Source organism: Loxodonta africana, chromosome 4, assembly GCF_030014295.1.
Source record: "Loxodonta africana isolate mLoxAfr1 chromosome 4, mLoxAfr1.hap2, whole genome shotgun sequence".
In the NCBI taxonomy this organism is placed as follows: domain Eukaryota; kingdom Metazoa; phylum Chordata; class Mammalia; order Proboscidea; family Elephantidae; genus Loxodonta; species Loxodonta africana.
In genome coordinates this window covers 26,982,505-26,995,736 of record NC_087345.1, presented here as the reverse complement: position 1 = coordinate 26,995,736, position 13,232 = coordinate 26,982,505, and the positions used below count along the sequence as shown (strand labels likewise).

Here is a 13,232-nt window from a genome sequence, read left to right as displayed (position 1 = left end):
CGATCCTAAACTGATCATGGGGTTGGTGCAGGACGAGGCAGCGTTTTGTTTTGTTCTGTCGAGCATGGGGGTCACAATGAGTTGGGTCAACCAACAGAAACAGTCTCTGTACTATGCTGCAAGGGGCACAGAGAAGAAAAGTCCATGTCCCTGTCCTCAGGGGAGTCACAATTTAGCACAGGAGACCGACTTGTAGATGGATGGGCTGTGACAGATGCAACTGGGTTCTCATGGCATGTGTGCAAATACTGGCAGGATCTCCAGGGGGGCGTAAAGGCACCAGGAAAGGAAGACTTTATTTTTTTTTTCCTATGAAAAAGGTGGGGTTAGATCCCAGGCCTTGAAGGATAAGATCAGACTGACAGGCTCAGTCACTTGCTACTGAAGGGACATGGAAGAAGAAAAAGAATGAGTCTAAAACCCAACTGCCGGCATCTGAAAAGAGACATTCCTTTGTGATAGAGGTTTGCCAACTGCCCTGGGTGAGGCCACCAGCCCGCTCCAAGGCAGGGACACAGGCTTCTGCGGTATTCTCTCAGAGCCTAGGATCGTGCCTGCTGACGGGAACACCCATGATTACTGACTGCCAGCAAGTGTGGCCTTTTGCATTTAGACAGAATGGCCTGGACCTTTTCTGTGGCTTGGTTGTATAAATCTGGGCAGGGCTGGAGGCCTAGGAAGAGGCAGGACAAGAGGGGGCGGGCAGAGCCGTGGGGAGGCAGGCAGCTGTGGCTGGAGTTTCAGGGGGCCCAAAAATCTCAGGTCGTGGCTCTGGGGCAGCCCCTTCAGGATATCCTGTCATTCAGCCAGGATTCGTATATACACTGCAGAGTGGCCAATTTCACCAAGACCCCTGGATTTGGCCATTTTTCCTGTCTAGAGGCAGGTCTCACATATCTGCTGGTTCAGTCTAGAAAAAGGAGGGGAGATGATTTAAAAGTAAACATTGCAATGAGAAAGAATTCACTGCGAATTTGTGCAGCTACTTTAAAATAGCAGAATAGTTCTGACAGGTGCCTGGCACAGCGAAGGAGCGAATAGTCCCTCACCATGCTACGACACCTCATTTGTTTTCTTGGATTGGTTGTACAAGATTTCTGCTCCCTGGCTGAAACTACGGGGCAGGTAAGATAACACTTTTATATATTTTATTTGTCAACTTTCACGATGTGTTCGGAAGCTTTCTGCTTGCTTATGTGGTCATGGGTACCATCTGGACTTCCTAAAATGAAGCCAGTGATGATGCACCACCTTTCTGAAGAGGTGCTAACCCGCTTGGTTCTGTTCTTGTGCTAAAACACCTTTATTGGGATCTCTGAATTTAGGGCTAGCATCCCTCTTTCCCAAAACCCTGGTGGCCTAGTGGTTAAGTGCTACGGCTGCTAACCAAAAGGTCGGCAGTTCAAATCCGCCAGGCGCTCCTTGGAAACTCTGTGGGGCAGTTCTACTCTGTCCTATAGGGCCACTATGAGTCGGGATCGACTCGATGGCACTGGGTTCGGTTCGGTTTGGTTATCCTTCTTTCCACTGTGGATTTTGTTATCTTCATTTTTGTTTAATAGTCTCATCACTGTGAATACCTACCATCCCATATTCCCAGCTATAGAAAATAACTATGGTTATAAAGATACGTCCCTGAATGGTGTAAACGTTTTACACTTGGCTGTTAACCAAAAGGTTGGTGGTTTGAACCCACCCAGCGGTGTCAAGGAAGAAAGGTCTGGCAATCTGCTTCCATAAAGATTACAGCCAGGAAAACCTAATGGAGTTCTGTTCTATTCTGTAATACACGAGGCAGCTATGAGTCAGAATTGACTTAATGGCAACAGGTTTGGCTTTTTGGGGTTTTCTTGTTTGTTTTTTGAGAGAGAAAGAGGTGTTCTGGGGAATTCCAAGATGGATGATATCTAGCTGAGGAACGTAAGTATCAGAGATATTCATAAAATGTTTCAGGCATTCACCCCTTCTACCTTCCGCAAGCCACCTCCCAGTAGAACTCCCAGGGCTGTCTTATCAGGACTCTCAAGCACGGTCACATGAAATGTCATCACAAAGCAAGGTTGAATGTCAGGTCTGCAGGGAGGCCAGTCTAGATGAGGGGTGGTGAAAGTTGATCTGGGATGGTTTATTTAAGATGCATTCCACATGATGTGATTTCTGCTCTAAAAATAATAAAACTTAAACATTACTCTGCACCTGCACCAGGCAACATTTTTCTAACACCAGTTTCACTCCAGTTGGCTGTACTCTGCCAATGCCTTTCATGAAAACGTTGAAAGATGGTCAAGCTCTGTCTCTGAAGTCAGATAGGAGTGAATTTGAATTATGAATTTCATTTGTTCATTTAACAAATATTTTCTGAGGACGGTCACTGAGCTCCACAATTTACTAGCTATTTGGCTCTAAGCAAGCTGCTTGGTTTCTTTAAACTTCAGTTTCTCACCCGACATCGTGGTTGTTAGGTGCCCTCAAGTTGATTTCCAACTGATAGCGACCTTATATGGCAGAGTGGAACTGCCCCATAGGGTTTCCTAAGCTGCGATCTTATGGGAGCACATCACAAGCTCTTTTCTTCCGCAGAGCCATTGGTGGGTTCAAACTGCCGACCTTGCGGTAAGCAGCCAAGCACTTAACCATTGTGACACCAGGGCTCCTTTCTCACCTGAGAGTGCGCCGTAGATGGTAGTCATCGTCATTATCTTCATCACAGAGCGCTTGTTTCAGTGCAGAATGCAGCCCTTGGCTGATGTTTAAAACTGAGTTTACTCTTCAGAGGGAACAGGTTTGAAAGTACTGCAATGGAGGTAGAACGAGTCCTTTCATTTGAAAAAAGGACCATTTGAAGGTCAAGGGATTTCTTGAAAAGAGTCCATTGGATCTGATCTACTAAGTGAAAAAAGGCAAGGTAATGTCACTACATGTTGTTGGATGCCTTTGAGTCAGTTCCGACTCATAGCAGCCCTACAGAACTTCCCCTAGGGTTTCCGAGGAGCGGCTGGTGGATCCAAACTGCCAACCTTTTGGTTAGCAGCCGTAGCTCTTAACCAGTACACCACCAGGGCTCTGATGCTTACCCAAATGGGAAACCCTAATGTAAAGAAAAGTTGGCTTTAAAAAAATGTGGAGGTGTGATCATGACAGTTAAAAGGGGCTAATTCAAATTGTATTTAAGCATGGCCTTTATTATTCCATGGAGAAAAATTATTATTAAACAATATTATTATTCTGTAAAGAACAGCCCAGTGGTTCACAATGATCATCTTAAAACAGAAAAACAGATTTTGTTTTTCTATTTTTTTTTTTTTTTAATTGGGTGCATGGAAGAGAAAGGTGTTAATTCAGGAATCAGGAGATCACTAACTTACAGTGTGACCTTGGGCAAGTCACGGACTGCCCCCCTTGCCTTAGTTTTCTCCCCTCTAAAATAAGGAGCACGCTACCTGCCTTGCTTATCTGTAGGGTGGAAAATATCAAATAAGATAATGTCCTTGAAGTATGCAACCATATGCGGCTCTGTAAATGTGAAGTCTTCTTCTGCAGAGAACATTACACATTTCAGTAAACTTAGAAGTAGCTATGACATCCCCTGCCACATCTAGCCTAGTGCTGGGACTGTAGGATGAGCTGTGAGATAATGGGGAAGTATGAAACATGGTCCTCGCCCACAAGGGGTTTTTAAATGGAAAGAAAAGACTAACAAAATGTGCCCCATGGGGCCAAACATAAAAGAGGAGAAGTCGAGGTAAGGAAGAGACATGAGCCTGGTTTTGTGGAAGAGGCAACATTAGACAGGGTCTTAGACAATACGAGGTTCTGTAGCAAAGAGGGAGAGAGAGAATATTCTTAGCAGGAAAGGCAACAAGAAAAACAGAGGTTAAGGATGGAAAAGAATTACAGGAACTAGCATTTACTGCCTATGATATTCCAGACACTGTGCCAGGCAATTCGCATGTGGTATGTCATTTAAAGCTCTCAGCAATCTTGAGGAAAAAAAAAACATTGCCATCAAGTTGATTTCAACTCGTAGCGACCCCATGTGCTCAGAGTAGAACTGAGCTCCACATGGTCTTCTAGGCTGTAATCTTTACGGAAGAAGATCACCAGGTCTTTCTTCCACAGCACCACTGTGTGGGTTTGAATCATCAAACTTTCAGTTAGCAGCCAAACGCAAACCATTTACACCACCCAGGGACCTTCATTAATACCCTCCCTTTACAGATGATAGTAAAGGGTAAAGAATTCCTTCAAGATTGTACACTTACCCAGTGCTGTCGAGTCAATTCCAACTCATAGCGATCCTATAGGGCAGAGTAGAACTGCCCCATAGAGTTTCCAAGGAGCACCTGGTGGATTCGAACTGCTAACCCTTTGGTTAGCAGCCGTAGCACTTAACTACTACGCCACCAGGGTTTCCACTTAGCAAGTTTGAAAGGAGGAGGATGCAGAGCTTATTCTAAACCTAAGTCCTTTAACTCCAGTTTTAAGTTTGACGGGGAGAGTAAGGAAATTTGGGAGAGGGGAGGAAATCTATTTGGGAGAGTCAGCCCCAGCATCATGGGCAACAGAGAAGCCTGAAAATGAGGTCCCCAAAACAGGGACTGAAACAGGATCTGAATCATTCATTTTAATAACAAATTCTCTGCTGCCTTATGTTGCTAATTAACTGTTTCTAGTGTGTGTGATGGAGCCCTGGTGGTGCAGTGGTTAAGAGCTTGGCTGCTAACCAAAAGGTTGGCAGTTCAAATTCACCAGCTGCTCCTTGGAAACCCTATGGGGCAGTTCTACTCTGTCCTATAGGGTCGCTATGAGTTGGAATTGACTCGAGAGCAGCGGGCTTGCTTTTTTTGCTTTTTTTTACTGTGCCTGATAGTGTCCCACAATTCATTCATTCAATCAACAAATGTTTCTGATCACTGCAATCTACCAATCATTGCACAGGGTACAGCAGAAAAATATTCCTGCCCTTATGGAGCCTACATTCTAGTTGGACTATAATCTAAAGATTACAAACGTCTTTGAAGCCAGAATTGTATCTTCCAAAAGCATTTAGCACAATGCTGGTCCCAGAGCAGGTAATCCTGTGAAATCAATGCTGAAAGAACATCCTTGAGACCTGTTGATTTATGACCAATTAACCTTGAAAAAGATCTCTGGGGGATACAAATTGTTGCACTTGGCTGGTAACCAGAACCCAGCCAGCAGCACCTCAGAAGAAAAAGGCCTGAGGATCTACTTCCGTAAAGATTACAGCCCAGGAAACCCTACGAGGCAGTTCTACTCTGTAACACATGGGTTTCCATGAGTCAGAATCAACTTGACAGCACAAAACAACTTTGAATAACCTGCTTTAACAATATCCCATTTCAAAACTGTATTCTGCCATATATTTTAGGGTTACTCAGATGGTGTATGTAGTAACATTACCTTACCTTGTTGGGCTCCAGACTCTTAATCAGGGATGGTAAACGGGTATAAGCGGTGCCCCTTCCCTCCTTCACAGCCATGGCAGACATTACTTGCTGATTCCAACACTCTTTCCAGATGAGATTGAAAGCAGCAGGCCAGTCACTCACTACCCGTCAACCTCTTTGCCATCACTGCTGTCAAACTGAATTGAAGCCAATGGAGAAGATTTGCCAACTAAATGTTTTTACAAAGCTCTGATAATGGAAATTGAAGTTCTTTTTGTTTACACAGGCAAAAAGATGTGATAAGAAGTCTCTCCTGACAATTAGAACTGAGTGCCGATCCTGCTCACTCAACTTTGGAATCAAGTGCCCAGACGGTTACACCAAGATTACCAATGGCTCTGTAGGAGTTCGAGATTGCAGGTATTGGTTATAAGAAAATAACCAGTGGTGGAACTCAAGGGATTGTGAATTTAAATTGAAACTTCCTATTTCAAGAACTACAAAGCATTTCCATGATTTTTCTTACTCTAAGACTCACTGAGCCCAAACTTAGGTAACTCACACTTGATGACCTTTAGATTAAAGCATATGTTATTATTGACTCACACTTTAACACAAAATTGCCTATCTGCATTGCACATAAACATTCTCCCTTCATCTTGTCCTGGTTTTGGAATTCTGGGTTTTGTTCCATTTGGAAAGTGTTCTAGTCTTAATGTGTTAAAATCTTTGGGTCTTATGTCACAACTAGCTATGGACCCTGATACTAGTTAGGACTCAAAGAAAGGGGGCACGGGAACTACAATATGGTTGCATTTTATGTGAGTGTTGCATTCCTGAAGACCTCTTATGATTCAGAATTCTCATAATTCAAGACTTATCTTGGCACAGGATGGCAGGCAGTTCTGCTTGTCAGCGAAAGGGTGCAGCCTTGAAGCCAGAGTGCAGACACAGTTTTTCATTTACTCAGTCTACTAATATTGAAATTAGACAACACTTGAGTTTGTCTTTAATTTGGAAATGAAGAATTCATTTTTTTTTTTTTTGTATAGAATGAGGCCTTAACATTGTTATATCACACTATTTCAAGTTCACGTTCACTTAATGTGACTGCACTGGATTCTAAAGACATAGTTTCTAATAGTTTTCCAGCATTAACTGGCCTAGAGTTAGCAAGCATAGGAGCCGACGGACCACTCAGTTACCAAGACTGACACACATTTGCAACCACTTACTCTTTACTCTTAGAATGTATATCAGAAAGATTTAGGAAGGGTTCAAGGTTGAAATTATATGGTTACTTTACTGAGAGCTGGGTACTTTGTACTGGCTAATTTTTTTTATTCAGGGCTAAAGGGGCCCTTGGTTATATCCCATCCACCCCTACCACACACACACACACACACACACACAGAGGTTAAAATTGTTGTACACGTAATCTGTGTTTTAGAATTGAAGACTTTGAGCTGTCATTCACTTATGCTGCAACAGACCCAGATTTAGTTCTTGAAGGGACATTTCGCTCTGCCCTTAGGCTCTCTCTTTTCTTGCCTTTATGAAGAGATGCCTCTACCAGAATTCTCAACCTTTCAAAGAAAAGGTTAGCCCTATTCCCAGCTTGGCTGCCCATAAAGCACATGGCTCTGCCATTATCAGCTGTGTCCCACGGACTGGTTTAGGAGTACAACCCTGAAAGCACCATCCACTATTCTTAGCAAAAGCCTAGGAAAAAAAAGATATTCACAGAGGATTGTTTCTAGACACACTAAAGTCTAATCATGGAACAAGCCTTCACTGCAGAGATCCATGTAATTAGACAATGATATGTAGCCTCCATAGAATGGGTATTCTAGAACTATACCTCAGCCAGTACACGAAATTATTCTAAGGAACTCATCATTATGTCTCCCACCAGAGTATGGTGGCAAATGTCACTCATTACATTATACCACCTGTGCCACAGAATTCTTAAATCTCTATTACCTGCCATCAATGTGCTAATCCACAACCACCAGTTTGTTTTAATTCCACAGATCCTGTGCACTGTCATCTTTCCCTTCTTGCAGTGGCTGCTAGGACATTTAGCAACAAAGTTTGAGTCCCACCACTAGCATATGCCTGTGACCTAACATCATTTATTTCATCTACTAATAACTTCAGCAGTTCAAATCCACCAGGCACTCCTTGGAAACCGTATGGGGCAGTTCTACTCTGTCCTATAGGGTTGCTATGAGTCAGAATCTATTCGTCAGCAACGGGTTTGGGTTTTTTTGGTTACTAATAACTTGACTTCTGACATCAGTTTAGATATTTTACCTCTATTTTCATCGTGCCCTGATTTTTTAATCCATTTCTTACAATTAAAGATAATTCATGATTAAGTTTTATTCTGCTTAGAAGGTCAAATGTTTCCAACCCATATACATATTTTTTAAATCTAAGTAAGTTGCACTAACAAATTTGTGGGATGGTGGGACACGGGAAAGAGAATTCAAGGAAGCCATAAAAAGTAACTAGGTTTACACATGAGACTATGTGGGCAGCTCCTGTCTGGAGGCGAGATGAGAAGCCAGAGGGGAAAAGGAGCTGGCTGAAAGGACACGGAGAATACAGGGTGGAGGGGAGGAGTGTGCTGTCTTATTAGGGGAAGAGCAGCTAGGAGAACATAGCAAGGTGTATGAGAGACTGACTTGATTTGTAAACTTTCACTTAAAGCACAGTAAATTAAATAATTTTTTTTTTTTTTTAAGTAACTAGATTTAGTATACTCACAGTTCCCAGAGACAGGGAGGTACAGCATACCATGACCCTGGGTCACACAGGGGTTTGCACCTGAAGACAAGGTAACAGCAAGTTGAAATTGTAAGAGAGGACTTATGTAGGGCAAGCAGGGTGGGGTTAGCTAGGTTGTGTGGGCTTCCTGGGGAGAGAGCATTTTGAATAACTCTGCAAGCTAAGGGGGCATAGGGGCTGTCCCTAGTTGTTGGGTATCTAGCCCTGGGGCTATTAGGATGGGTGTATAGTGGCCCATGAATGTGAGAACCTGATAAGGGAAGTGGACTTCATAGCTGCTCAAGAAATGGGAATAGATTAGCCCCCAGCTAGGGCCTCAAAACTGTGTCAAGATAGCATTTTAAGGAAATGGTGGAGCCCTGGTGGCACAGTGGTTAAGAGTTCAGCTGCTAACCAAAAGGCCGACAGTTCGAATCCACCAGCTGCTCCTTGGTAACCCTATGGGGCAGTTTTACCGTGTCCTATAGGGCCACTATGAGTCAGAATTGACTCAACAGCTATGGTTTACATATAAAGAATATATAAAAATCCAGGGCAACCCTACTACCTAGAATTAACTGCACTGCTTTGGTCATTGGTTCACTTCCTCTCTTTACCCTCAAGGTACATGTTTGAGGTCAGAACCTACTCGCTGTCTCTCCCCGGATGCAGGCACATCTGTAGGAAGGACTACCTCAAGCCTCAGTGTTGTCCAGGCCACTGGGGCCCAGACTGCATGGGTAAGTGGTACACACTTTTATTGGATTTTGATACTTGCTTCTCAATGTCCCATTTCACAGAAAATTGAGATGAAGTAAGCCTGATAAAATGAAAATTTGGGCATCTTTTTCTGGAAAGTTCCATGTCAGTCTATATGCAGAAAATCTTTGTTACTCTGTCAGCTTTTATAAAGAAATCTGCTTTCCCGCAATTATAGATCTCTCTTTAGGAGAACTCCTTTACAACACAGAGGAAGGGACAATTGAAAAGATACCCATTTTTATGAAAAAAGGTAACTGACCAAAGAGAGAAAGTGAGAATGCCAGGCTTTAATTTTCTTTAAGCATACATTTTATTACAAATACAATCTCGAAGACTGTAGTTACAATTTTACAACCAAAATAGTCAACCAAACCATCCAAAAACTTAAGTCTTAGAGTAGAATATCAAACTTTATGATGTGGGACTTAAGAACCTCGGTGTAAAGAAGCTATGTTAAGTTAGCTTGTATTCAAATACACACACACATAAAAATTAATTCTGACCAGGTTCTATTATAAGAAAAACTACTAGCAAAGTCTGAGTCAATGGTGTAGTTAGACTTGTCTGGTCAAGCTTAGTATTTGTTAACCAAAATGGGACTTCTGTCCTGTTTATGAATAATAGTCAGGCAGTGACTGAGTCCCTGCTACAACATGAAAATTACATAAAATCCATCCACCTCTCTTTTCTTGTAGGCAAAAATCAGGCACTTTAATTCATGAATTTACCATTTGTTCTCATCTTCTAAGACGTAATGAAAACATCTTCTTAAGGGGAGAGATTGCTTCTTTTTGTTGCGAATTTTTTTTCTGATTAATGTAATATAAGCAAATCGTAAACAATTTGCAAAGTTCAGAAAGTTATAAAGAAAAAAATATATATATAACTTGTGTTTTGTCATATACTGGAAACCCTGAGTATTTTGGCTTATTTCATAGATCTTTTTTTTTTTTTTAATAGGGCTTTTAAATAGTTGAGCCCATATTGGTTATACAATGTTGTCTCCTGCTTTTTTTCAAACTAATGACTAAATGAAGAACAGCTTGCATTTGCTCAGCATTGTTAACGCTAGGTACTGTGAGAGGTTATTGTTGTTGTTAGCTGCTGTTAGAGTTGGATTCAACTCATGGCAACCCATGCACAATGGATTGGAGAATGTTCTGTTGTGGAGCACAGGTGTTTTCATCGGCTGATTTTTAGAAGTAGATCTCCAGGCCTTTCTTCCTGTTCCTTCTTAGCCTGGAAACTCTGCTGAAACCTGTTCAGCATCATAGCAACCTGCAAGCCTCCCCTAACAGATGGGTGGTGACTGCACATGAGGTGCCCCGGCCTGTAATTAAACTGTCTCTCCCGCATGGGAGGCAAGAATTCTGCCATTAAACCACCAATGCTTAATACTGTGAGAGGTACTTAGTCTATATCATCTGATTTAATCCTTAAAAACAAATCTTTAACATAGCCATGTTTATCCCCAGTTTGCCTAGGAGAACTCAAAGACTCAAAAGAATTATCTCTTACCAGGTTTACTTGGGCTGGTAAGCAACAAAGCAGGTCTAAGTTCAGTGCTACCTGGTGCCAAAACCTGACCTCTTTCTAAGGTCCCGCTGCTAAAAAAAAAAGAGACCCTCAAAATGATGAGTTTCTAAATTCTCTTTTGATTGGTAGGTCCTTCCAGTCAATGTCTGAATTATGGTTCTTGCCCTAAAAAAAGTCAAGGTTTGGGGGTTTAGAATATTCTTTCTGGCTGTTCCCTCTGTTAACTTCTCTGTGCTCAATTTCACCCCAGCATGTGATTCTAAGCACATCAGAATCAAGTGCACAGATGCAGTGTCCTTTAAAGCAATTAACCCAGACTTCCAGATTGCGTGGACTGGATTACTCCAGGACTGTTTTAGCACCAAATGTGGTCACGATAGCATCCAGTTCTCATAGAATCCTGATACAATAGAAAGAACTTATAGATTTGCTTTTCTTGTTTTCAAGCCCAAAAAACTAATCTGATGCTAGTAAATGAGACCCACCCTAGCAAGGAAAAGGCTTTATCCAAAACGCAGTACGAAACTCAGCATCTCCAACATCATGCATGATGGACCACAGAAGACAAAAGAACACTGGACCTGCTACCAAAGGCCATAGGTTTGAACCTAATTCCATCACTTGCTGGTTTGGGCAAGTTATTTTCTGCTAACACCTCAGACTCCTTACCTGTCGGATATGGGTTAAAAGCCCTAAATTAAAAGCTATTGTAAAGATTTTAAAACATTAATGTAAGTGGAAGTACTTGGCAAAGTGTGTGACAAAGAAGACACTAAATAAATGTGTTAAGAATAAATAGATGAATGACTCACAGTCAAAAAGGACTTCCGATAATGACAAATGAATAAAATAATGCCATAATGCCCTTTCTCTGAGCCCTTGTTAAACAGGGAGTAGCTTGTGAAAGGCGAGCATTGGTGGTTCAGTGGGAGAATTCTCGCCTTCTGTGAGGGAGATCCACATTTGATTCCCAGGCAACACACCTCATCATATACAGTCATCGCCTGTCTGTCAGTGGACATGCTATAAAGCTGAACAGGTTTCAGTGGCACTTCTAGTCTAAGACAGACTAGGGAGAAAGGTCTGGAGATCTACTTCCGAAAATCTGCCAGTAAAAACTCTGGATAACAACAGTCTAGCACCAGGCAGTGTTTAGTTCCGTCGTGCATGGGATCACCAGGGGGTCAACTGGACAGTAGCTAACAATAGCAACAACAAGCTTGTAAAATGTGAGCAGGCAAATAGAACTCAAAATCTTCGGTGGATTTTGTTCCATCACATTGTGTCGTGGGCAGGCAAATGTGGCAAGGTTCACATCTATGACCAAAACACCGATGAGTCTGAAAGCGTTCTGTAAATGTTCAGGCATTTCCTACTGATAGGTCTGGAGGCCAGAGAAGCAAAACGTGAAAAGCAAGGCCTCAACCAAGGACATTATTTCTGCTGTCCTTTTATTGGGACAAAGAGGCACTTCTCTTTATCTTTATCCTGCAAACATACAAAATGTCTCGAAAGGTTTCCTTCCTCTAGCTCAGGAAAAAGATCAGTCCTCTCCTTGGCTGTGTATTTCATCGCTCACATTTCATAGTGATGACAAACGAGAGCTTCGCTATCTCTTTACATTTCCGCAAGGACAGGCCATTTCGGAGCTGCTGACATGTGTCCATCCTTCTTTTTGAGGAAGCACATTCCCAAGCTCCCGAATGGCCTTGTTTCCAAGTCGAGTGCAGCATCCACTTCCTTTTTTTTTTTTTTTTTAATTTTTATCATGGTGAAAATATACACAATAAAACACTCTCCAATTCAACTATCTCTACATGTATAACTCAGTGACATTAATTATGTTTTTCACATTGTACAACCATCATCACTATCCTTTTTGAATTATTCCACCACCATTAACATTAACTCAATGCCCCGCCTAAACAAAAACTCCCCCTTTCCTCCTCTCTCCCCACCCAGTGGCCACTAATAACCTTTGGTTTCTATATATTTGCTTATTTCAGATAAGCGAGATCACACAGGCCTTGGCCTTTTGCCCCTGGCTTATTTCACCCAGCATAATGTTGTCAGGGTTCCTCCATGTTGTGGCACGCAGCAAGACTTCATTTCTCCACTGCTTTTTTAATGCACGAACAAATACATTCATACTCAACACCTTTGGGTTACTTTTTCAAATTATTTTAATAGTATCTTATTCGAATTAGAAAATAACTGCATGATGAATACTGAAAATTTGGAAAACACAGACAAAAAATGACCTGTCATCTTTTCAAATTAAGAAGGCATGAATTTTGACGTGGGAAAAAAGCAATGGTGTCATAAAGGAAGGTGTTTCCACCAGGACTTAATGTGCTTCTCCCTACTTAAAAAGGGAACTGCTTTGTCTTATCTGCACATGGAAGTCTTTCCTCACTAGCACAAAAACCTATTTTTAACCTTGAGGGTTAGATCACATTTGAATAACCAATATGTTCTTTGAGATCAAAGAGAATTTTTTGATTGGAACATCCAGTTCTTTTTATTCCACCACCACCGTTAATGTCTTTGTGCAACAACACAAAGTAATGGGATAACGAACATGTGTGAAGGGGTTACCCATAAACTCAGTCGTGGCAAAATCCATCTGATAATTGCAATGGGAAATGATCTTGATTTTTCTTTTGGAGGCCAATGTGGTCAAGTCATCCACATTTATTTGTTACAACATGTGATTTGTGTTTTCAGACCTCTTTTTCTTTCCTACCACAT

General features: G+C 41.9%; 1 protein-coding gene across 1 annotated transcript in view; it reads left to right on the top strand.

Annotated features, from left to right (window-relative positions):
* Positions 1-692: 692 nt before the first annotated feature.
* Positions 693-13,232, top strand: part of STAB2 (stabilin 2) — a 216,585-nt gene continuing 204,045 nt past the window's right edge. The window contains exons 1-3 of the mRNA XM_064285120.1: positions 693-1,125; positions 5,698-5,831; positions 8,808-8,923. Coding sequence (XP_064141190.1) covers positions 1,051-1,125; positions 5,698-5,831; positions 8,808-8,923 — 325 coding nt within the window. The 5' untranslated portion in view covers positions 693-1,050. The remainder of the gene's footprint in view (positions 1,126-5,697; positions 5,832-8,807; positions 8,924-13,232) is intronic.